Source organism: Podarcis erhardii (genome assembly GCF_964252035.2).
Source record: "Podarcis erhardii genome assembly, chromosome: 3".
Lineage (NCBI taxonomy): Eukaryota > Metazoa > Chordata > Lepidosauria > Squamata > Lacertidae > Podarcis > Podarcis erhardii.
The window spans coordinates 95,336,224-95,363,013 of record NC_138507.1 but is presented as its reverse complement, the minus strand read 5'-3'; the positions used below and the strand labels follow the sequence as shown (position 1 = coordinate 95,363,013).

The 26,790-nt window shown below is 42.6% G+C and overlaps 1 protein-coding gene across 1 annotated transcript in view; it reads left to right on the top strand.

The window, feature by feature from the left end:
* TGFB2 (transforming growth factor beta 2) overlaps positions 1-8,272 on the top strand; it is an 84,551-nt gene extending 76,279 nt beyond the window's left edge. The window contains exons 4-7 of the mRNA XM_081857826.1: positions 41-151; positions 1,852-2,026; positions 4,049-4,202; positions 6,692-8,272. Of these exons, the coding sequence (XP_081713952.1) occupies positions 41-151; positions 1,852-2,026; positions 4,049-4,202; positions 6,692-6,850 (599 nt within the window). The 3' untranslated portion in view covers positions 6,851-8,272. The remainder of the gene's footprint in view (positions 1-40; positions 152-1,851; positions 2,027-4,048; positions 4,203-6,691) is intronic.
* The last annotated feature ends 18,518 nt before the right edge of the window (positions 8,273-26,790 follow it).

The window sequence follows — 26,790 nt, the reverse complement described above, 5'->3', positions numbered from 1 at the left end:
TCTAAAGGCAATTTCCCCTTCCTTCCCTTATGTTTTGCAGACAGGAATCTTGGATTTAAGATAAGTTTACACTGTCCATGTTGCACGTTCGTGCCTTCAAATAATTATATCATCCCAAATAAAAGTGAAGAGCTAGAGGCAAGATTTGCAGGTAATGACAAAGCATAAAAATTAAAATTGTTATGTGATAAGTAAGAGGAGTTTTTACAGTACATGGAAAATACAAAAACCCAGTTCATTGAAAAGATTGAGCTCTGTGTGTTTATTTTGTGTGTGTGTGTCTGTGTGTGTGTGTAGAAAGAATGATCTTGGTCTCCTTCCTGAAAGAAAGCTCACCACATTTCTTCAGTGCAGCTAAGAGCTCATGGTAACATCAAAGTTTACTGAAGCCAAATATTGTTTGGATGATAACTGGGATTCCCCAGAAGCGTGATGCAAATCCCTAACCGGCTCCACACCCAAATCCAAGTGGATTCGTCAACTGAATCAAGTGGGAGCAAGTGGGTCGTGGTCATTGAGTACTAGCAAATGAGAACAAAGGAAACATTTGTGGATAGATGTTTTAAAAAAACTGCAATCCACAAGAGTGTTTCAGGGTGGAATACACTGGAATTAAAAATCCATCTTGCAACAATAAAGGAACCCATAAATCGATTTAACAGAAAATGACAACAAAATTGAGAGGAATCAATTTCAGTGATAATTTAAATTGCCTGAGAAAGCAAGATGAAGGGTCCCCATTCCATTGTCCATCTTATATCAAGCCCTCACCCCCGAGTCTGCTGCTTTTGCATGTAGTTTAATTTACGGGGTCTCAAATAATGAGATCTGGAAGGATGAGTGTGTGCTTGTATACAGAGATTGGGTTGTTTTTCCTTTAGTGATGATACCTGGGTGGGTTTCAGTAGCCTGTCAAAATTTATTTCCTGTTATCTTCTAGTGCAATCTAACCCCATACAAATCAATGAGTCAGACTATTGTTTTCAGCCTTAGACTGCAGTCCTAAGCATACATATTAGGGTGTAAGTCCTATTGTGCTCAGTGGGACTTGATTCTAAGTAAGCATGCTTAGGATTGGACTGCGCAGCATTTTTAGCTTAGATTAGTAGAGTGTATCAGAAGCGTAGAGTTAATATTTGAGTTAAATAGGTATCTAAATGCATGTTGTACTGAAATAACTGTGAAAGAAAAAAACTTTAATATATTGTATTACAACTGATTAAATGACTAATCATGAATGTAGATGAAGTTTATGATATAGTTCATCTCCTGGCATTGCTATGTGCTGAAATTGCATTTTATTTTATTTTATCTGATGGAGGGCAGAATACGTGTTCAGTTTGGATACTTCTCCAAACCACAGCTTGACACATTAGGAACATGCCATGGATTCACACAGCCTCCATCTTCTGTTGTACACCAGTTCCAACTTCCATTTCTGGGTTGTTCTAACCATAGTTTGTCATGATATCCTATGCCAAACCATGATTAGTGCTAACCTACAAAGCATGGTTTACAAACACATTTCAATCATGGTTTGGGGCTCAGCACTAACCGTAGTTTCTACAACCCAGATGTCATACTAGAGTAAAATAAAGATGAGTGTTGGTGTATAATGAAGGAAGGCAGTGCTATAGAACTTCCCGAATAAAGGTTTGGAAGGTTGTCTCAAAGGAGCCACAGCGAGCAACATAATGAGAACTTCTTATGAAATTTACATATGCATATCGGCATGCGATAAATGCTCCCACCCAATGCCAGTGCCCTCTGATTTTCTTGTAAAAAGTTGGTTTATATAATTTGTTCCAGAAGAGCAGCACAATATTTATTACCAAAATGTATTTTTTAAAGGTATTGATGACTACTACACATATCCCAGTGGTGAGAAATCTTTAAAGCCCAGTAGGAAAAAAAACAGTGGGAAGACCCCACATCTTCTGCTAATGTTATTGCCCTCCTACAGAGTTGAGTCGCAACAGTCCAGTCGGCGGAGGAAGCGTGCTCTAGATGCTGCCTATTGTTTTAGGTAATTATGGATTGAGGCGTTGTCTCTGCCTGTCTGCCTGCATGCGTAGAAATAGTTTAACATTCATAGAATATAAATACAGCCCCATAATTCCCTGATTCTATTTTTTAAAAATGCCTCTTGCTGGGTATGAACAAAGAGCCGTAGTTGAACACCCGGGTTCTTATAGTCTCGTTACAACTGATTTAATGTAACAAAATTTGAATTTTCTTCCCAGTAAATTCCATTATCTCCTACTGGCCTTAGTTGTAATGAAAGGACCACATGTACTTCCCACTTCCCCACCTCCCACAGAAAACAAAAAAACCATGCACACTGTGGCCAAGTTTAGATGTACAGTGGAACCTCAGTCTTTGAACGTAATCCGTTCCGGAAGATTGTTCAACTTCCAAAACGTTCGAAAACCGAGGATCAATGGACAGTCAGTAAAATCCATTGAAAAAATGGAAAAACACATAGCAGAAGCCGTTTGACTTCCGAAGCACGTTCGAAAATGGAAACAATTACTTCCAGGTTTTCGGCGTTCGGGTTCCAAATTGTTCGGCTTCTGAGACACTCGAAAACCAAGGTTCCACTGTAGCAGGAAACAGTATTTCCTGGCAATATGAAACAATCTGTGATGAGCTTTGGGCTTGCATATACATTTCTATCTCTCTTCTACACCTGGTTTGCTCTAATAGCCCAGGATCTGAAACAACAGTTTGAACCTGATGTGTCGTCACTAACCATAAGTTAAATAAACCATTGTTCCCTGAGTTCTGGTGTCATGGGAAACAAGCTAAACTAGCCCACATCCTATGCGTACCTGCTTAGGCACTGATTTCCGTTCCGATCCATGTTCATTGCATGCAGCACTGTTTCTGTTCTCCTGCAGTTCAGTTTCTGATGTAAAGTCATCTCTCTGCCTGCTGTGGTGGGACTTTATGGAATTAATTATGCAAATAATTAATCGCTGGATTGATTACTGGCCCAGACAAATAAGCAAACGTTGGCCATTTCCGCTCCTCTTTCCATTGCCATGAGATTGCTTCAACATCCCTGGCAGCGAGATAGATTGGAATTAACTGTTGTTGGAGGAAATGTACCCAGAGGAATGACTCATGCAGAAACACCATTGGGCAAATTTCAGATGAACTGCCTCGTGTATTAAAAGTGGGCATGAGAAGGCCGTGGAGTCACACCAGGCTAGCTGTATCCCCTAGGGGCCAGTGATGCTTCCATCAGCCATGGCTACACATTTGGCCCATGTGAAAAGGACCCTACCTGCATATCAAAATATAGAACTCATTCGACCAAGAACAAGATCCTGGTTGGTCCAGAGTCCTCTCCCAGCCCTCTAGTTTCATGTAGGAGTTCTGCGGGGGCCTTTTCTCACGTTTTCTGAACAGGTAGCCAACTGGAATTTATAGGGATGGTCCACATGCTCGCTTTGCTCATGCTTTTATCTATTCCATTAACAAAATTTATATACCACTTCCCCAACAGAAGACCTAGAAGTGACTTATACTGGACAATATAAAATATTTGTTAACAGATACTAATAAAAGTGTTTAAAACATGCAAGGGGGTTATTACTATTACTGCAAGTATAGCAAACATGGCACCCTCAGATGTTGTTGGACTTTAGCTCCCATCATACCTGACCACTGGACAGGCTTGGTCCAACAAGATCTGGAGAGCGCTACATTGGCTACGCCTGCATGTTTCTGACTATTTTGAAAGTAAATGTTTTTCGATCTAAAAATGAAGTGTACCCCTAATTCAGAAGAAAGCATCCATTTTGAGAATCATAGTATTGTAAAGTTGGAAGGGATCCCAAGGATCGTGTGATCTAACCCCCTGCAATGCAGGAATCTCAACGAAAGCATCCATGGCCCATGGCCACCCAAGTTTGATGGAACACTGCATAGGGCTAACAAAGAATCTCTGTTTAGAGTTGCATTGAGCTCAGCTTTTTGCTCCCCAGCCCAGTTTTGGTGGCTGTGACTGTAATAATATGCTTGTCTGCAATTGCATTTTCAGGAACGTGCAAGACAACTGCTGCCTGCGCCCATTTTATATTGATTTCAAGAGAGATCTGGGATGGAAATGGATACATGAACCTAAAGGATACCATGCAAATTTCTGTGCAGGAGCTTGTCCTTATTTATGGAGCTCAGATACTCAGCATAGTAGAGTAAGTATCTTCCTTTGCGTGGCGAGTACCCCCCCCCCCCCCGGAGAGAAATGAAGACACTGGACACATTATTTTAAGGTTAATGGGCATAAAAAGGCCACAACTTTATTGATTACAGAATTGAAAGGTATTGGCCTTAGGCATTGGCTCCTACCGACTACCCGGCATGGTGACCGGGATGGGTTGTCCACAAGCCGTGGGAGTCCTGTTGAAGTACGCCAACTAGGATCCCACGGGTGTCACCGCTCGGGGGCGTGCCAGAGGCCCTTACCTCCCTAGGTTTTGGACAAGGCCACGCCCCCCCGGAGTCCTCTACCGGACTACCGCTCAGTTGGGAAAGGGAAAAGAGGGCGGTCCCCGGGCGTGCCTGGCCTTAAATGGGCTAGGCCCCGCCTCCCCAGTCCGCCGACTGGCGGACGGGGTGGAAGGCACGCCCGGGGATTCCCTGACCACGCGGGGGCAAGACCCCGCCCCCGCGTGTGTGGGTGGAGGGTTCTGCCCGCAACCCCCTCTCCTCTCAGGCGGAAATGGCTTTGCGGGGTGGGGGTGAGGGTTTAGATTTGTTTCCTGATAGAATATTAACACTATATTGGGTGGGGGTGGGTGCAGAAAAGCAGGATTTTTGATAATAAAAATAAGTTTTTCTTTGTCCTCCCCCTGCAAAAAAACCCTGATAGCTAGTGCATTATACTAGTGTATTATTGACACAATAAATTTCCAATGCAATAAAATTTGGCGCTGCCAAAGTCTTTTAAAAATAACTGGTGCAACATGTCTAGTCTGCACACCAACTGAACATATTTCAAACACACCTTGTATTTTTAAATCCAGTTGCACAGCACACTCTCTGGCAGAATATCCTCCATCTCCCATCACGTGGCCAGGGATTATGGGAATTAGAGTCTGGCAACATCTGGAGGGCCACTGGTTCCCCATCCATGCTCTAAAACAGTCAGTGCCCAAGCAGGGCCAGGGGCGATTTCATTCTGACCTCAGTGCCTTCTCCCTGCTGAAGCAGATGTCTGAGGTGTAGCGGCAACAGTTTCCTGGGCCTGTCCTGTTCTAAAATCAGTTTAGGCCCTTCTGTAGGCCAGGTTTTGATCTTCCACATGGTCCTAATGCACTGACTCCACCCATAGAAGTCATTCTAGGGCAGGCCTGCAAAACACATGGGACTTCTATGTTGCGCAGGCCTGTTCTAGGGAAAGGAATTCTCCTGGGCAGCTGTGATCAGGATTGGGTGTGTTCCATGTGCTGGCTTGTGAAAACCCAGCACAGAATCTAGGGTCTGGCACACACTTTGGCATCCTGAAAATCCTGGCTTTCATCACTAACACAAAAGCCAGCTTCTCTTGGTTGCAGAGAGAAAGCTTGAAAGATTTGGGGCAGCGCCTGCTTATTTGAGGAGCTAAGGAAAGGTTGGGAAGGGTGGCTCTCGGTCTGCCCTTTGTAATTCCTCTGCCCCCAATTCTACACCTATAACCTATAACCCCCTTGCCATTTTTCCTCTGCTCTGTCCCAGTGCAACCTCAACCCTTTCTCTCCGTCCTATTCCAGTGCCATCCTAGTCTCCTTTTTAAATGGAAACAGTCTTAATTCACTGTAAGCCCAGGTTTCAAGAGATCAGAATCCTCACAGGATGCTCCCTCATCCAGAGTCAGACCATTGGTCCATCTATCTCAGAGTGGGGAACCTTTTATGGCCAGATCCTTACCTCTGGGTGATGGAACCAGGCACCTTCTGCAGAGCACGTGCTCTGTCCCTGAGCTGCACCCCTTTCTAAACTGAAAGTGGGTATAAATGATTGTGGAATTCACTGTTAATGGAGGTTAGAACTCTCAGTGGCTATATGCTGCTTTTAGTATAAAGGTAAAGGGACCCCTGACTATTAGGTCCAGTCAAGGCCGACTCTGGGGTTGCGGCGCTCATCTCGCTTTATTGGCCGAGGGAGTCGGTGTATAGCTTCCAGATCATGTGGCCAGCATGACGAACCAGAGCAACGCACGGAAACGTCGTTTACCTTCCCGCCACCTATTTATCTACTTGCACTTTGACGTGCTTTTGAACTGCTAGGTTGGCAGGAGCAGGGACCGAGCAATGGGAGCTCACCCCGTTACGGGGATTCAAACCGCCAACCTTGTGATCGGCAAGTCCTAGGCTCTGTGGTTTAACCCACAGCGCCACCCGCATCCCTGCTTTTAGTATACTCTTGCATGAAAAGCTGATGGATGGCAGATATGGGAGAGGGTGGTTGGCCCCGTGTCTTGCCTGTGGTTCTCCCAGAAGCAACTGGTTGTCTACTAGGAATGAATGAATCGATTAATTACGGTCCACTATGAAAACAGGATCCTGGGCTGATAAGCCTTTGGTCTGATCCAGCGTCCCAGTTCTTCACGTTTGTAAAACCAAGCTGAAATCTATGGAACCTATGAAATGTGTTGCTGACCATCTGGAGGAAATGCCTTCATCTCTCTTTCCTCTCTTTCCAGGTTCTCAGCTTGTATAACACTATCAACCCAGAAGCCTCTGCATCTCCATGCTGTGTATCCCAAGATTTGGAGCCCCTCACCATCTTGTATTACATTGGAAAAACGCCCAAAATCGAACAACTTTCTAACATGATCGTAAAGTCTTGCAAATGCAGCTAAGGGATATTCCGAAGCAGCACAGCAAGTGCATTGGAAAAGAAAGGAAGAAAACAAAACATAAGAAGAAGAAGAAGAAATGTAAAGAACACATAGGGTCAAGCAGTGATTAAAAAAAACAAAACAAAGGAGAAAAAAAAAAGCGGTACTAGTCCAAATCGTTTGAGAGTTTGTGTCATTGTTTTGCGTTTTGTTTTCAAAAAAACCACACACCATCATCTGAAGCAAAAACCGTGAAGGCCTTATCCTACATTTCAACTACTTGGTTAGTGAGATAGACAAGAAGGAATTTTCTTTTTTTTAATAAAAAGCAAAAAAAAATACTAACAAGAAAGAAAAGAAAATGAAAAAAAAAAACCTTTTAAAAAAATAAACACTGGAAGAATTTGATAGAGTTCTTATGTGAAAGGAAAAAAACAGGAAAAATATCCCATTCAGTGGAGTTGCTGTATCTGTTCCGTGGCTTACTTGACCTCCGTGTTATGCCATAGATGCTCTACCCATTCCCTGTAGTTCTTAGGAATTAACAGCGCATTATTTATTTTTGTGTTATATGATCAAATGAGGGAGCATGTCATTACCATTGGGGAGGGGTGGGGGGAACGAGGGAGCAAAAAAACAAACAAAAAATGAGCAGACCAAATAAACTGCAAGAAACCTGGTTTCATTCCTTAGAAACCTGAGCTCAAAAAAAGAGATTTTTTAAAAAAAAATCCTGCAAACCATGATTTGTTTAGCTCAGTTAAAACAGTAGTTCGCTATTTTTCAGGAAGTCTGCCTTAAAAAGAAAAAGCCACATACACCGTTGTTTTTCTTGCCGAGAGCCTATGCAAAGCCTCGCACCATCTGTTTTTATACTGAAAACCTTAACAATAAAGGACATTTTTGTTTCAGTCTCAAAGACAAGTCTATTAAGATTCTTTTAAACATGCAAACACACCACCACCAGTGACTGTAAATGAACTAAACTGTCAATTTAGTAAACCAGTGAAATATTTAACATGTACTGGTCTAATCTTCAGACCCTAATATGTTGCTGTATAGCTATTGCTTTGGGATTGTTTGTCTGTTTTATTTGTGTGTGCGCGGGATTTTCTTTTGTTTTTTTGTTTTGTATATGTAACCGTACCTATAGTATTACAATAGGTGGGTAGTAAGAAGCCAGCTTAATTGGAAACATATCTGTAGATCTCTATTGTAAACTATTAAAAAATTAAGTACTTTATGTGTAACGTGTAAATTTTCACCATATTTTTGTACTCTGTTAATACTGTCAACTCTGAAGAGTTTTAACTTAGGGGCTCTTGTTGATCACTTGGAATTGTGTGTTTCCCTCTAGCTGGCCAGTATGAGTGAAGCCCCTGTTTTTTTGTTTTTTTTTCCCCAACTTGCACTACAAATACATGTTTTGTAATATTTGCTATACATGAGCTTTGTATGTTGTTTTTCATCCTGATGATATAAGCTACCTGACTCCAATTTCATTCTGTTTCAGAAGAAGAAAATAAGGTACAGTAAAAACAAAGCAAAAAAAAGGCAAGGCAAACTCCCCCCCCCCTTAGTCATACATTTGAAAATGGGAGGCTTCAAAATGCTGAAGTTTAAAACCTCTCTTTGGGTGCTGGAACAGAAGGCAATTTTCTGTTTTTTCCCCAGATGGCAGGGACAACACAGAAGCAAAGACTTCTGCACTTCTGGACTTAACATTGATCTGCTTGAATAAGCCATTCATTGGCCTGATCAAGTTGTAGTCACCCATAGTTTGTCAAAGGGCACATCCAGCCACTTCAGATTAGCTCTGCGGTGGTGCTGGGGGTCTGCATGAGACCGTGTATATGAATCAGCAATATGCAGGGGAAAGGCCACTTACACATGCAGCCTCACTTCTTCCACTTAGGGGGATTGATTAGTTCCTGTTCTGTTTAATTCCATAACGGGGTATCGGAGTCAGTTCAGCCGCAGTCAAAATGAAAGGAGGAAAGTCACACGCTACACCCCCATTCTGATATAGCAGGCGCAGGGGTTTGGATCTTGGCTCTGCTGTAGCACCCACTGGGTGACATTGCGCTAGTCGCCTTTTCTCAGCCTAGCCTACCTCACAGGGTTATAACAGGCATGTGTGCCGCCTTGAGCTCCTGGGAGGAAAAAGCATTCTGTTTTGCAATCCCAGACAGCCCTGTATTTGAAGGGCTGGTGGAATAGGCTTCTATTTGAAGGAGTCCTCTGTTGCTCTTGTCTAGGCCAAGCTTGGCTTAAAGATAAAAACAGGAAGGAAGACTCAGGGCCATAAAGATGCCCAATAACTGTTAGCAGCTGAGTGCAGGGTTCTACACATTGGCAATATGTATTGTATGTCTATTTAAATTAGAAATTATTTCCAAAATTTGCATCGCGACATAAATTAACGCATGCAAAGTCCATGCAAATCTCTTGTCTTTTTTTGTGATGTGTGGGTTAAGCCACAGAGCCTAGGACTTGCTGATCAGAAGGTCGGCGGTTCAAATCGCCATGACAGGGTGAGCTCCCGTTGCTCGGTCCCAGCTGCTGCCAACCTAGCAATTCAAAAGCACGCCCAAAAGTCCAAGTAGATAAATAGGAACCGCTCTGGCGGGAAGATAAACGGCGTTTCCATGCGCTGCTCTGGTTCTCCAGAAGCAGCTTAGTCATGCTAGCCACATGACCTGGAAACTGTACGCTGGCTCCCTCGGTCAGTAAAGTGAGATGAGCACCGCAACCCCAGAGTCGGTCATGACTGGACCTAATGGTCAGGGGTCCCTTTACCTTTAAGTGGCCAACTTAGCTGCTAGATGGGGAAGGAGAAGCATCTAGCTTGCCTGGGAAGATTTCAGGTTTGTTTTTAAAGAAAAGGTTTGCAGCTGGTTCAAATGGGGGAATGGCATTTGTACCACACAGTTGTGCTCACACTTCCCCACATAGCCCAAACCTGCTTCCCTGCACATACAGCCTCAGCTAGGTTTGCGCATCACATGCCCAAGTCTTTAGTCCTAAATAATCCAGGGTGCGTTTTAAAAAATCACAATGGTGCCTTTAAATTGATACAGTCAACGGTGTGTTCGGTTTCAAGATTGAGATTTGATTCATACTTTCAGGAAGGTTTGAGTTTGAGGGGAACACAAGCTATGCATATGGGGGTTCACAATGAGGTAAATAAATCATTAGTTGTATGGTTGTATGCTATTAAAATAATCCATATTAAAATCACATCATTTTAACTCTGAATTTAAGTAAATAACATTCAGTTTGTTTAAACTGTAACCAGTAGTGCAATCCTACATATGTTTACTTGGGAGTAAGTCCCACTGTGTTTGGTTGGGCCTACACAGCCACAGTGGGAACACGGCCTTAATTGTTTTTATCTGACCCAAGTGCCAAACTGCTAAAGTGCTTTTCCCCAAGGCTACACAGATTACATTTTGAGAGCCAACTTGAGGGCTACAAACTCTGTCCCCACAAAAGGACAAAATATACCTGTAGGACAGTCATTTGAACCCAGGGTTATTATTGTTCAGCTTTGCCTATCTTATCTGGAGATGATGAACATTTGTTTTCAAAGTTGTTGTCCGCAAATGACCAGTTTCTCAAATGATTTATAGGATCAGGCCTTCCATCTGTGCATTTTTATTTTGTCTTACATAATTTATTCATTGCTTCCCCTGATAACGCCTTTCTCTTTTTCTTCATTAAAGTGCAAAAGGAACCACACAAAAGCTCCTTTTTGTTCAAATTATTTTATACTATTTTGAAAGTAGTACATTGGCTTTTATCAAATGCATTTCGTTCCTACTTTTAGGAAGACACGTGAACAAATGTTGGCTTTCATATGTGATTTCTGACCATTCCAAAAGGATTCAGTCAGTGTCCAAAATCTATCTTCACAGTACAATCCTGTGCATGTTTACTCAGAAATAAGTCGCACTGCATTCAGTTAGGCTTGCTCTCAGGTTAGTGTGCCTAGTCCGTACTTACTTGGGAGCAAGCCCAATTGAACAAAATGGAACTTACCTCTTAAAAAGACATGAATAAAACAACATTCCTTTTTAAGGCTTTGTCAACATCAACCAACTTTCAGACATTCACTATTACAGTGGTACCTCTGGTTACGTACTTAATTCGTTCCGGAGGTCCGTTCTTAACCTGAAACTGTTCTTACCCTGAAGCACCACTTTAGCTAATGAGGCCTCCCGCTGCTGCTGTGCTGCCAGAACACAATTTCTGTTCTCATCCTGAAGCAAAGTTCTTAACCTGAGGTACTATTTCTGGGTTAGCGGAGTCTGTAACCTGAAGCGTATGTAACCCGAGGTACCACTGTACATTAATGATTTGAATGGTTCTGCATTAGTGTCTATAGGAATATGATAATGAAATGAAAATTAATTTCCCTCTAAGAAAACAGTCCCAAAATAGACTTCCAAATATTTTATTTGGAAATGGGGATTTTGTTGGGTTTTACTTGTGTGATATATTAAGCAGGTACGTTAGCCATACTCTAACTTTCTCACAGAAGAGGATTATTTGCACTGGGCCAAATCATGATATATGCTGAATTGGTTCATGAAACACTGAAACTTAGGTACAAATAAGTCCTCTTCCCAAGAACCACTCACACGTTGAAGCCATGTTCGCATGCTGAAGCCACACCAACCAGCCCTGCCCCCAGTATCCTGCATGCTGACTTGACTGCTCTTGGCATCCCTAGCACAACATGAGCACCAGGAAATCGGGGAGGAGTCGCTTGGCATGACTCCACTCGCACATTGATTCAATGTGTGGGTAGTTCTTGTGAAGAGGGATGTTGTTGCAATAAGAATGACTGGAAACTGAAACAAGTTTTCCAGAATAATGGCCACACTCTCGTTCTCCGGAGGCTCATAAGCTTTGGATCAAATGTTACAGCTCTTGTGTGGAGACTGCCAAAAAATGGCTCGAGAAACGTTGCACTCCATGCCGGCTGTGATGTTTTGAAAGCTGCTTTCCTCATGGTTCAACCAAATAATGTGTAAATGCTCAGAATCAACACTGCGAGTTGGCAGCCGCAGAGGCTGATGTGGAAGCTCTTCACATTCCTCAGGACAACCTTTTGAAAAGCGGTTTCCAACTGTGATGGCTGCCATGTGGATTCCCACACTTTCCACATGGAGCTGGAGGTCTAAGTACAAAATCCCCAAGAGAAGACCAGATGGACATTTCGATTCCAACTCTAGTCTTGGCAGTAACTCTTACTGAAGTCAGTGCAGGTTACCTGGAATAGGTATCTAATAGCTCAGTTTCATACGAAGCCTGTTTCTAGCAACAGGGTTAAATTCCACAAAAAACGGTTTATTACTACAGATATTGGATTGTCACATTATATTAGTGGACATAACAGATATTTGAGGTAGCTTGGTCGTTCTGTCTTGGATGTTCTCCATATAGAAAAGGTCTGTCAGATTCTGTAATGGTTTATTTTCAAGGACTGGCACAGAAGCACAGTGGTACCTCAGTTTTCGAATGTCTCCATTGACGAACGTTTCAGAACTCGAACGTCGTAAACCTGAAAGTAAATGCTTCTGTTTTCGAACATGCTTCGGAAGTCAAATGGCTTCCGCTGAGGTACCACTGTATTTTTCTCAATTTTCTCTATTAAATTTGCAGACCGCTCTTTGCACCTCAATTTTTGAACGTTTCAGAACTCGAATGGTCTTCCAGAATGGATTACGTTCGAAAATCGAGGTACCACTGTATGTAATCAAAACCATTTGGATCCTTTTAAATTTGAGATATTTCCCCCTACAGCTGAGATGGGGTCCCTGAGGCCCTGCAGGCATTTCTGAGGGCTTCAACTCCCATCAGCTCCAGTCAGCACTGCCAGTGGAGAAGGGTATTGGGAGTTGTAGTCCAGCAATATCTGGAGGGTCACAGGATAGCTCCACCCCCTCCTGGTCTGTTGACATGGAGACAATGGAATCTCGGCTCCTATGCCATTAAAGAAAAGTTTAAACAAGTTGCACTTCAACCTGTGTATCTCCAATTAACATACGTATGATTCTCAGACTGAAGCAGGACATGAGATTCTGAACTGGGTATGAATTTGCTTTCTCTTGTGAAAATGGATTTATGTGGAAGGCCAGTCTCAATGGGACCAAAATGTGGTCCCACACAATAGCCATTCATAGCCATCCTGACATCTCACTGCTCATGAAGGATATATATGCATTTTTGCCAAAGTGACCCAAACAGCAAAATGTACTACTATAGTCCAGGCTTCCTCAAACTTGGCCCTCCAGATTTTTTGGCCTACAACCCCCATGATCCCTAGCTAGCAGGACCAGTGGTCAGGGATGATGGGAACTGTAGTCTCAAAACATCTGGAGGGCTGAGTTTGAGGAAGCCTGCTATAGTTCATAGTGTACTACCATGAATAGATGAGTTTAGATTTGGGGGGGGGGGTTCACAGGTTTACATTATGCCATGAGCAGAATCCCCTTTATTCCTTGAGCGGAATCCCCTTTATTTAGTTTAAAACCGAAATGAAAATGATTTGCTGAAGTAGAGATAAGGAGAATAAACCTTTCTGAAGCAATCAAAGCTTGTGTATTTTTGCTATTCTTTTCCAATTCGGAAAAGCAAGAAGCTAATTGTGCTTTGCTGGGAATGGATTTCTGGCATAACTTAACAACTGATAAAAAAAAAAATCAATGAGTGTCATGATTTAAAATGGAAAATCAAATATCAGAATAATGGCAATGGATGTTTTAGGCAAGAAACAGTACTTGATTTTGGATTCATTGCTAGCACAGCTGCTTTTTAACTGGGAATGCAGAGTGTGCATGGTTACACGTGCCCTGACACTTGGCAATCCCCTCTCCCTGACACTGTAATGTTGGAAGTGTAGTGTTATTATTGCCCATCGCTTGCGCTTGACCCCAGTGTACAAAGTGCTTCTTAATTACAGGAGACAGTCAGTGTGGAGAGAGCCAGTGTGGTGTAATGGTTAAAGTATTTAACTAGGACCTAGGAGACCAGGGTTCAAACCCCAACTCAACCATGAAGCTTTCTGCCCTTCGGCCCACCACAGCCTCTCAGCCTAACCTACCTCACAGGGATGTTGTGAGGATTAAATGAGGACGGGGAGAACCAGGTATGCCATCTTGAGCTCTCTTTGGAGAAAATGTGGGATGTAAATTCAATTAATAAATAATGCATGTTTCAGTTACCATACATTATTCCACAACTCTATACTTACTGCTGTGGTCAGCTACAGAGCACAATAATAAAAGTATTTTCCACCTTCTCATGAACCACATTATTTCGAGAGAGAGTTCTGCAGTCTGGGCGACAGTGCCAAGAAGGTCTGCTCTCATGTCTCCAATGAGCACATCTCCTAAGGTGGTTGGAAGCAAGAGGACAGATGTTGAACACAGTGCACAAACAAGTTGATGCAGGAGATGGTTTCTAAGTGAGCACTTCTTGTATCCTGTCCTTCCTTCAAGAATAGCAGGCAATGTACATGGGGGCTTCGATTTGTCTTCCCAAAGGTTAGTCAACTTGAGAGGCCACAATTAACTAAGTGAGCTTCGTAATTGTGTTGGGATCATAGCCAGACATCATAGCCAGACACTGGAGAGACCTGTCAGGAGTAATCATGGAGTGGACCAATGCTACCAAATAGTATGCGAAACAGCCTTATTAGAAAAACTAACTAATAAACTGAAACTGACACGGGGACAAATAGAAGAAGATGGCTCCCCTTTATCACATACACAGCCCAACAAGACAATGACAAGAATCCACCAACAGCATATGAATCAACATGGCTAACCTGATTCAAAAACACCCACCCCCCTCACACATGAAAACATGGTTCACCACAGCCAATCACAAACAACCACACCCTAGACCAACCCCAACCTCTCTCATCACCAAAGGAACACAAGCGAATAGTAAAGAGAACCTGCACAAGCGACACTGACACAAAACCCCACACATACATCAAGAAGAACAGAAACATTGCCACCCACCCCCACCCCCACTCACCATGCCTCTTCCCCCCCTTTTCTTCCTAATGTAACACTAATGTCTCAACAAATGAAACTGATCTGTAGAAAATGTAACTTGAAAAAAGAGACATTGCACATACTTCTGTAAGCCAAGAAATCTTTAATCAAAAATATGTATAATAAGAATAATAATAATTGTGTTGAGATCAGTGATGTAGTGGTCATTGGTTATGTGAGGTCACAATTCCTTACTATTTCTGCAGGAGGGACCCCCTCACCAGCATTCTAGAGGCATCCAATCAGCATTTAAAGAGGAGCTTTATACTCAAAAACTTATAAGGTGCGAGACTGGTTACATTATGCTCAGATTAAAGAAGTTTTTAAAAATGACAAAAAGTTAGGGTTCCAGGTGGAGAAATCGAAGTTAGAAACAGAATTGTTAGAACCAAAGACTAAGGTACTATCCAGAATGTATAACTTGCTGTTAAAATGGAATACACAAGACGAAATGGTTAAATCGGCTATGATAAAATGGGCACAGGACATTGGGCATAACATTATGTTTGAGGACTGGGAAAGGTTGTGGACCACAGGGCTGAACTTCACCGCATGTAATGCTCTGAAGGAAAATGTAATGAAAATGATATATAGATGGTACATGACCCCAGTTAAACTTGCCAAAATATACCATTCGTCTGATAATAAATGTTGGAAATGTAAAGAAAATGAAGGAACATTCTTTCACCTCTGGTGGACATGCCCTAAGGTGAAGGCCTTCTGGGAAATGATATATAATGAGCTGAAAAAGGTATTTAAGTATACCTTCACTAAGAAACCAGAGGCCTTCCTTCTGGGTATTGTCGGCCAGAAGGTGCTAAAGAAGGACCGAACATTCTTTATGTATGCAACAACGGCAGCAAGGATACTCATCGCAAAAAACTGGAAAACTCAAGATCTACCCACACTGGAAGAGTGGCAGATGCAGCTGATGGACTATATGCAACTGGCCGAGATGACTGGCAGAATCCGTGATCTGGGAGAAGAGAAGATGGAGGAAGACTGGGAGAAATTCAAGATGTATCTACAAAAACATTGTAATTTGGTTGAATGTTAAGAAGGATGCTAGATTATAAAAAATTGGCCACCACTAAATTAGATTTAAATTTGATGATAAGTGAGACTAAAAGAAAATATAAAATTTTTTTAGAAGAAGTGTTAGATTATATTTGAATGAGTGGACATGAGATTGTAAACAAGTTGATAATTTGTTTGGAAAAAACTTTTAACGATGTAAATGGGAGCGGGAGACGCGAGGGAGTCCAAAGAAGCGATGAAATTATGTTTGTGACAGAAGTAAGATTGTTTATTGTTTGTGCATTTATATTTAAAAACTTTAATAAATATTTATATATAAAAAAAAACCTTAGCATATAGGAACACCAAAAACACGAGGTGCTTCAGTTTCAAGACAATGACATGCAAGTTCTATTATGTACAATGGAACTACATGGAAAACACAACTCTGAAAGAAGATACCGGAGCACTTTAAATCATTTGCTCATGTATGACCACAGAAAATAATAGATCCCACTGAAGCACAGGGAGATCTGCATTGATTTTGCAATGCATTTCCTAATCTTAGAAGTTTGTATATAGTATATATAGCAGACCGTTGCCTGTTCCGAGACATCGAAGCAAGGGATGGAAATATAAGACCTCTGAGAAATTCGATATTCAATTCCGCCCCAAGTCACAATGAGAGAAAACAAAAGCTAGGAAGTGAAAGTGACAACACCATGCATGGACAGAAGGATCTCCGTGGATATAGCAGTTTTCACGCGAAGGGCAGAATACAGATAATAGTTTGAGTTCCTCACTTGAAGCTTTATAAATGTATATATTGTAGCATCACGAACAGAAATAATTAATTATGTAGCTGTTGGACCAAGGCGTTATTATTATAACTGAAATGTGACTGACATTCATTAAGATTATGGAACGCAGTGATATAAGATCAGAAATACACCTAAACCATCATGCGGGAGCCACTTTAACTAAAATGTATTAACTGGAAGTTGATTGGCACTTTGATAATTGTATAATTTGGGAATTAATTGTTTTTCTTGTAATTTGGCTATTATTGGGGGTATATTAAAGGACCACTGACCATTAGCTCCAGTCGTGACTGACTCTGGGATTGCGGCACTCCTCTCGCTTTATTGGCCGAGGGAGCTGGCGTACAGCTTCTTTGTCATGTGGCCAGCATGACTAAGCCGCTTCTGGCGAACCAGAGCAGCGCACGGAAACGCCATTTACCTTCCTGCCAGAGCGGTACCTATTTATCTACTTACACTTTAACGTGCTTTCGAACTGCTAGGTTGGCAGGAGCAGGGACCGAGTAACGGGAGCTCACCCCGTCTCGGGGATTCAAACTGCCGACCTTCTAATCGGCAAGTCCTAGGCTCTGTGGTTTAACCCACAGTGCCATCCGCGTCCCTGGGGGTATATTAGAAAACTAATTTTAAACAATTCTTTAAAAATAAGAAGATTGTATATAACCTTAGAAGGGGTGTGGCCGTGACTACCACAAAGGGATCCTCCACTTCTGAATTTGCAATGCTTTTTATCAGCCAGAACTCACCAGAACTCAGTTTCGGCACTTTTCAGGTGGGGGGCCATTGCCATTATAAGAGAACAAGGGAAACATTCATGGTGAGTTCCGGCACCTCTTTTTCTAGAAAAATAGCACTGTGAATTTGCCACTACAGGTTAAGATCATGTCCAAAACTGTATAAGCTACACAAAACATGCAATACATATAAGTGGGGGAGGGGACTTTCATAAGGGTAACAGAATGTACTCTGAAAAGAGTTTATGATGTAGGATTGGAAATACGAGAACTGTCCCATCACTGTGAACAAGCAGCTATGTGTTATTAAAAGGTGGGTGCATGTGCCAATTTTTCTGCTAGCAGTGCTTGTCTTTTCGCTTTCCCTACACTCCTTCTATATTGGTTGAGTCAATATGTCGTTAATAAAAGTAAAATATTTGATACGGAGGGTGGGGGAGGGGAACCTAATTGTATAAGTGTCTTGAAAACTTTCTTTTCCAAAGAAAAAGAAGAAGAAGTCCAGAATCTGCCTCTTAGATCAGACAGAACAAAGTCTATCAGGAGCCATGAGTTCTGGGAGAAAATAAACTGCAAGGTTATGTAATTATATGTGGTTATAAAGTAGATGTGAAGTCATGTAGTTGGCTTGTCACTGGGTATGGGTGTAACAGTAATTTCTTCATCTGTATATAAAATAAAATAAAACGGAACAGAAAACTATGAGAACTCCCAATCAAATTTGATATGCTAGTTTAATGAAGTAACCTGCTGGAATCCAAGAGTGAGTCTCAGGGGAATAAAAGAAACCACGTTGTGTTGGTCCAACAATCTAATCTTGCCTTTGAATGAACCATTTAATGCCAAACCAAAAAGTTGGCAAGAAAGGTCCTGTGACCACTATTTCCTGGGTTTTTGTTCTGCTTGCACATACTTCAGCAATGCTTACTATTTATAAAGTAGATTCGGAATCCAGAGCCCTTTTTTTTTTTTTTTTTACAGTGTTTAAGTAATTCATCTTTTGTGTCTTAAAGCTGTGAGATTGGTTGCTGTTATTTAAACTAGCCACATGCCAACTAAATAGTAGGGTCTGGAGTGCTTACACAATACAGAATGAGGGGTGGGTAAAATGTATGGGGTGGTCCTTAGTATTCTACACCCTTATTCTTGCCAAATTCAGAACATCATTCTTGTAATGGGGAGGCTAGCAGATGGTGTATGTGCATGTAAATAGCAATTGGTACTTGGTGATGGTGGACTATTTCACAAACTATATAGAAATGGTATGTCTGAGAATCATGTCAATAATGTAACAGGCAGGCTACAGAGCATATCTGCACATTGTGGACTTTCTGAAAAAGCTCGTAGCAGACAATGCTTCTCAGTTCATATCTTAAAAGAGACTTAAAGTCTTAAAAGCTGGTGACCAAGTTGTTACTAATGATAGTTGGGATTTCAGGACATTGGTTCATTTTGAGGACTATTAATTACTAATTTGACACATTTTGAATTAGTAAAGTAGGACATGATTATATAGCAAGGGTTAAATGTAACTGGAGGAAAGGAGATGTAACGGAGAGCTTAACTGTTATGCTGCTATGCCAACCACAGGTGGTGCTGTATCTGAATTGCTGCTGTTCTAGACTATTTTTTAGCAATAAAGTTGTTGTTCTATTAGGCATCCATTTTGGCCTGGCGTCTTCTCTGAAAATAACCTGACAATTTTGTAGATGTACCTTCCTTCCAATACACTGATTTGATATATGGTATTGTACTTCAGGTCCCATGGCACTACTCGGAAGACAGAGAAACCCTATTGCCGAAAATCCCACACTGGTGCAAGTACACATAATTAATGACATGATAACAATTTACTTCTCAGACTTAGAGAAATGTAAACATGGAAACTCTATAGAACTGTTTGATAAACTGACATTCTATACTGATACCTTCTATGCTAGATCAGTTGCCTGGATCAGTCTAGGAAGACTCGGATACAATCATAGAATTGTAGAGTTGGAAGGGACCCCGGGGGTCATCTACTCAATGCCACACAATGCAGGAATCTCAGTTAAGCATCCATGACAGATGGCCATCCAACCTCTGCTTAAGAACCTCCATGACCGTTCTGAGGGTGTTCGTTCCACTGTCAAACAACTCTTACCGTTCTTTCTAATGTTTAGTCAGAAGCTCCTTTCTTGTAACTTGAATCCATTGATTCGGGTCCTAGCCTCTGGAGCAGAAGAAAACAAACTTGGTCCATCTTCAATGTAACAGCCCTTGAGATATGTGAAGATGGCTCCTCTCAATCTCCTTTTTACCAAGCTATACAAACCTAACTCCCTTAACCATTCCTCATAAGACTTGGTTTCCAGACCCTTGATCATCTTGGTTGCCCTCCTGTGCACACGTTCCAGCTTGTCAATAATATTTTTAAATTGTGGAAATAGTACTTCAAGTGTGGCCCAACCAAGGGAGAATAGAGCAGAACTATGACTATCACTTCCCTTGATAGGGGCACTAGACTTCTGTTGATGCAGCCTAGGATATTACAAAACATGTAATTCTGTGAAAAGGAATGAGAGCATTCAGATTATTAATACATTATTATTCAAAGAAGAATTACTCAACTACTTTCTGTATATGGAAGATTAAGCACAACCTGGGAAAAACATCCAGTGGCTGTGTAAGAATCCAGGCCTTCATAAATCAATAGAAGGATTTTTTTCAGGGGTAGGTGATGGACATGTAAATGCTGCTACCCAATCCCAGACCATATTATGTTACTATTAATCATTATTTAAAATTCTCTCCCCTGTGCAATATTGATCTCATTTAGAACTGGCTGCTTCAAAGTCCCAGTTGAAGAAGAAAATAGAGGAATATTTCCCCCCCAGCCATTAGGATTCTATAATTTATCCATGAACAAACTACATGGCTGTTATGAAACTGCAAATCCAACATGTACAAAGTTGGCACTGTGAGGATGCTACTGAAGAAGACGAATGTGCCAAGGTCTCAGTGTTCCAGTTCTCAAAGGGAGCTCTCTCATTTTGAGGCGTGATTCAGCCAGAATTCAAATAACCAAAGTCATTTTTTTCCATGTGCTTAGACCTCCTACTGAAACTAGTGGGCTGTAAAAGTCCATACATGTGACTGGATTCCACTGTAAGTTGAAGGATGTGGTGGCTGAGCTAGACCAACCTCACTGGTCTATGATACCATCAACCAGCCATGCATATTAATCTCTTAGAGCACAATCTATCCCTACTCAGAAGTTTAATAGGATTTATTCCAAGCTAAATAGGTATTCTTGTTGTTGTTTAGTCGTTTAGTCGTGTCCGACTCTTCATGACCCCATGGACCAGAGCACGCCAGGCACTCCTGTCTTCCACTGCCTCCCGCAGCTTGGTCAAACTCATGTTGGTAGCTTCAAGAACACTGTCCAACCGTCTGGTCCACTGTCGTCCCCTTCTCCTTGTGCCCTCTTGTGTCTCTTCTCATGAGGTGGCCAAAGTATTGGAGCCTCAGCTTCAGGATCTGTCCTTCCAGTGAGCACTCAGGGCTGATTTCCTTAAGAATGGAGAGGTTTGATCTTCTTGCAGTCCATGGGACTCTCCAGAGTCTTCTCCAGCACCATAATTCAAAAGTTGTTTATGTCTCCCCAAAACAGGAAACATATTGAATTAGTTCCACTCACTTAGGATAGTCTATCAAAGAGTAGCTGATGTGTCTGCTCTCTAGCAGGAAAAGCTGCACTTGCAGTTGAAATGGACCAGACACACATCAGCAGGGATTCTCATCAAATCTGAAAGATTTCCAAAGGGCATAATAACAATAATAATTTGTTTCGCCGTTGTTGTTCACGTGGAACCCTTGTGGACCAGTACCGTGGCACTTGGCTGCAATCCAGTGGGTCTTGTTGTTGTTTAGTTGTTTAGTCGTGTCCAACTCTTCGTGACCCCATGGACCAGAGCACACCAGGCACTGTCTTCCACTGCCTCCCGCAGTTTGGTCAAACTCATGCTGGTAGCTTCGAGAACACTGTCCAACCATCTTGCCCTCTGTTGTCCCCTTCTCCTTGTGCCCTCCATCTTTCCCAGCATCAGGGTCTTTTCCAGGGAGTCTCCTCTTCTCATGAGGTGGCCAAAGTATTGGAGTCTCAGCTTCAGGATCTGTCCTTCCAGTGAGCACTCAGGGCTGATTTCCTTAAGAATGGAGAGGTTTGATCATCTTGCAGTCCATGGGACTCTCCAGAGTCTTCTCCAGCACCATAATTCAAAAGCAGCAATTCTTCGGCGATCAGCCTTCTTCATGGTCCAGCACTCACTTCCATACATCACTACTGGGAAAACCATAGGCCTTAACTATACGGACCTTTGTCGTCAAGGTGATGTCTCTGCTTTTTAAGATGCTGTCTAGGTTTGTCATTGCTTTTCTCCCAAGAAGCAGGCGTCTTTTAATTTCATGACTGATGCAGTAGAACAGAGACAGTGCTTTATGTGATGAATGCAGGGCAGGCAGAAAACAATGCCTTCTTACATTCTCACACCTGCGTGCTTCGAAGTGGCCTCCATCCTGGGAAAGTAGCATCCACATTATACATTTTATATCTAACAGTCATGGTTGTCCCCTCCTCTGACACACAAAGAATCCTGTGATCTGTAGCTTGTTAAGGGTGCTGAGAATTGACGAGAGACCCTCCTCACAGAACTACAACTCCCAGAGTTCCCTGGGAAGAGGGATTGATTGCTAAACCAGTTTACCTCTGTAGTGTGCACAGGGGCAGCCTGAGGTGTTTTGCCCCACTTCTGCCCCCACAACGGGGGGAACAAACTCCACAAGGGCTTCTCCATGAGGTGGGGGGGGGGGAGAGATCCTTTCAGGACCCTTCTGCCTGGAGGTGGGGTTTTGTGTTGGCTGTTCCCTTCAGGAGAAGCCAGTTTAAAGCCCTGTCACCCTGCTAGGTGGTGAGTGATCTCCCCCCACCCCACCCAGTGGTACATCTGAGTGGCAGAATGCCTCCCTTTCATTGACTCAGCAGGAGGGTTGAACTTTGTCACCGGTCTTTCTCTGCCCCAGAGACTTGGGAGACCAGCAGCAAAGCTTGATGGCAGAATGGGGGGTGCTGTCCCTTACGGAGTGCCGCCCAAGGCAGCTGCCTCCCCCTGCCTCATGCACGGGCTGCTCTGGGTGTGGATGTGCCCAAAAGACATATCAAAACTTGACCCAGTAGGTAGCCTGACAGAGGCCTTGGAATGAACTCCGTGTAGTCAGTCTCTCAGCTCAAGACCAACAGTAGGGAAATGTGTTAGCTGGATGGCTCCTCCATAGCAGAAAAGCTGAAGAATGATCTGTATTTGAAGAATTTATGTGTGAAGAATTTCAAAAAGCTGAGCTTACCTTATTGTTGAGAGGTGGCTGTGGGTTGCGCGAAGGGATGGATGATGCTGTCAATTGTGGTTTCAGTTTCTCACTCTTCCAATCTTGACTTCAGCTCTTACCATTTCAACATCAGTTTGCTTTTTGTTTTTTTTAAGGAAAAAAAATCTTCTCAAGAATTTGTCAACAGTTTAGTACACATTTCTCCACTTCTACTTTTACTTGTATCATATGAAATGATGACATGACAGCCTCCCATCAGGGTGGGAAGTTCACGGAGCAAATGCAGCCTGGCTTGGAGTTCCTCTCACCTCTTTTATAATCCAGTCCTGTCCCTTCAGTTTGATGGACTCCTTTGAAAGACTGCCAGTTGGCAATGATAACTCCTCATGGTACCGGCTTGTAGACTAAGCTGAAAAAACGACGACAGTGCATATATCTCAAGGAAAAGTGGGAGGTCAGCCAGATTCTTTCAGGACCTTTTTATAAGAATCAGCTCCTGGTATCCTAGGGCAGCTGCCAGGACCCCTGTTGAGCCCACCAGACACCTAGTGCTGTGCCGAAACCTGTTCTCCAATTTCTCAAAAGTTTTCTTGGCCTGTAAAAGAGGCTGCAATTCTTATGCCTCAAAAGGACGTCCATGCAACATTTATGACTAGTGGTAGTGGCTGTCAGAGCAGAGAGGGGTGAGACTGTGTTTCCTACCTGGCTTCCGAATGTGGAGGTTGTTGCCAGTTTTTGAGAGGGAGAAGGGCAAGGTGCTATGGAGCTCAGTGTGGTGAGGGGACAGCTCTTCAGTCCACCTCACCTCTCCCACTTTGCCTCTTGGTTACTGGCCACGTCCTCCATGTTGGGAAGCCCTGTTGGCCATTACTGATGATCAGCTAGCTCAGTGTTTCCCAAATTTGGGTCTCCAGCTGTTGTTGGACCACAACTCCCATTATCCCTGAACACTGGTCCTGCTACCTAAAGATAATGGGAGTTGTAGTCCAAAAAACAGCTGGGGAACACTGAGCAAGACTGAATGCAGCTCACCAGGTAGAGAGACTGACCTGCACAGCACTTAGCAGGTGGTGATTGGTGTAAGTGAGTTCTGCTGGATTGAAAGTGAAGGTTGTTATCAGTGATGGATCCAACTTTGGTGAAGGCTTGGGCAAGAGGATCTCAGTAGGCCCTGCAGCTCTCAGTCGGGCCTGCTCCTCATCTTCACACAGTCACTGCTGCCCATCAGCTTGGTTTCACCCACACAGCTGCCCAAAGCTGCCATACGTTTGGGAATCACGTCCTGGCGGATTTTTTCTCAGCCCTATGGCAAGCAGGGTAACTTTGATAAAATATCTACTACTTTTTGTATTTTTACTGTTGCTACGATAACTACTTTTGTTTCTGATGTTTCTGATCTGTTTTATATTTGTTTTATGGTTCTCTTTTGTAGGCTATCTTGGAAAATCTAGATTAATAAAATTATGGGGATTTTTTTTTAAAAAAAGAAATTCCTACACCACATGAGTGTAAAAAAAAGAAGACCTCAAAGTGGTTTGCAAAAAGAATAAAATTATCCATAAACACAGTTAAGAACAACCATTTCAAACCTAAAAAATTAAAATTTCATCAAAAACAGATTAAAACATGCATCAACCTTCTAGAAATGTGGGTAGGCTTGTCTAAACAAAAATGTTTTTAGCAGGCAGGGAAAGGAGTACAGGGAAGCCGCTTGCCTGATATCAATAGGCAGGCAGTTTCAAAGTAGAAGTGCTGCCAAACTAAAAGATCTACAGAGATGCATGTACTCTCCAGAGGTGCAGCTCCACATTGAACAACACTGAATGTCAGCGACTTCTAGATCGTGCCAACATTTCCCAAAGGACTCACTTGCCTTAGTTTTGCCAGTTCAGTACTGCAAATGAACCGAGATGAAAGCATCTTCAGAACCCCATCTAATTACAAGCGCAGCCACAAACGTTAAGAGTGAAATGGGACTTCTTCCTGAAAGAAAGCACAGTGGAACAATATTATGCAGTGTACAAATTCCATCAAACCACTGTACAAATAAACAATGCTACTGAATCACACAACAAATCATCGTACAATTAGGCCACACAAGACCATCTGGTTTACAAAGCAGCCTCTGAGCCAGAGGAGAAAACTTTGAAGATAAATATTCCCATATGCGAAAGGCAAATAAAACAAAATTACTACTCGCATGGAGCATCATTCTGTAATGTAATTCTCCGTGGGAATAGAGGGTTTCATACAGGGACTGCTCCGTTCTGAACGAAATTTGACAGATGCAGAAGGGGATGGAGTTACAAATTGGTTTGGGCGCCGTAGGAGCTTGACTAACTGGCAGTGCTGCTGGCTCTCTGGCTGTTTGTTTTCTGCTTGAGCGCATCATTGTGGATAATGCTTCAGAAGACAACTCAAAAGTGCACAATATATTTTAGTTTCTCTCTCCCCCCCCCACCTCCCAGTCTAGGGATGGATAGGTGCATACATCAAGTTCCTCTCTGCTTTTCTAATAAAACAAGCTTTATGCCATTTCAGACAACTGTGAGGTAAAAGTGCCACAACACTGAAGGCCCAATACCTATATTGTGTGGAAGGGGCTTCCTGAAAAGATGGCCTCTACAAGTAGCCCTCACAGGAACATAGGAAGTTGCCTTATACCAAATCAGACCATTGGGTCATATAGTTCAATCTTTCTACATAGACTGGCAGTGTCTCTCTGGCGCTGTCAGGAAGGAATGCTCTCCCAGCCCTACTGAGAGATGCCAGGGAACTTGGGAACTTCTGACTGCAAGGCAGAGTCTCTGCCACTGCATCCCTCACCTGCACAGTGTAGGTTAAATCAACACTAATTATGTTAAATCAACACCCACCACCTCTAATTTTATAAAGTTAAATTGTTTTCTTGGATCACATGCAACACTTCCCAAGTGGATGCGGCAGCCTTTCCTTAAGCCAGCCTTAAAAGGGTCATTTTTTCTCAGCCAGAGCCTGATGGAGATGTTCATGAAAGACGAAATCTCTGAAATCTCAGTGAGGCCTTTTCCCTGGGTCGACGTGCTCTGACAGCTGTTCCCTGAAAGACGCCATTGACCTCTTGAGCTTAGGGCTGTCCTTTGCCAGGAACCTACAAGGTTTCCAGAATCTTCATTTGTTTGCATAATGCCTGACATTTAGTAGCTTGTTTTCTATTTACCTCATTCCGTATCTAACTTTATTTTATTTGACAGAGGAGGAATTTCTTGTCTTTTGGCGTCATGAGCCCATGGAGGGCATTTTGGTAGCGTAAAAGAAATTCTCTGTACTTGTATTTCTTTCTTTCATTTATATCCCACCTTTTTCTCCAAGAAGCTCATGGTTCCCCTGTCCTCATTTAATCCTCACAACATCCCTGTGGAGTAGGTTAGTCAGAAAGGCAGGGACTGGCCCAAGTGAGCTTCATGGCTGAGTGGGGATCTGAACCCTGATCTCCCAAGTCTTTGTCCAACAGTCTATACCACACTGGCTTTAAATGACATGGTTCTGTCATGTCTTCAGTAGAGCCTGAAACTATGTGATGTTCTCCTTGTTTAGAATCTAATATGAACAGAGGTTGTGCCCTAAAGCAGGGAATGGGGAACCTATGGCCCTCCAGATGTAGTTGAACTACAATTCCCATCATCCTTCACTTTGGCCATGCTGGCTGGGGCTGATGGGAGCTGTAGTCCAACCTTCTTGCAGAGGGCTGTGGTGGACCAATTAATAAACTTTTGGGGGGGCTGTGTGTGTCTACAATTCAACCCATATCCATAACTCATATTTTGATAACCATAGTTCTGCCTTTTAGCCGATAATTTTCAGGGGAGGAAATTAATAGACTGCCCCAGTTACACTGTGAAAGTATCACAGGTCCCCATTTCTGGGTGTTGTTATGCTGCATGCTAAATCTGGCCCTGGACAGAACAGCCTCA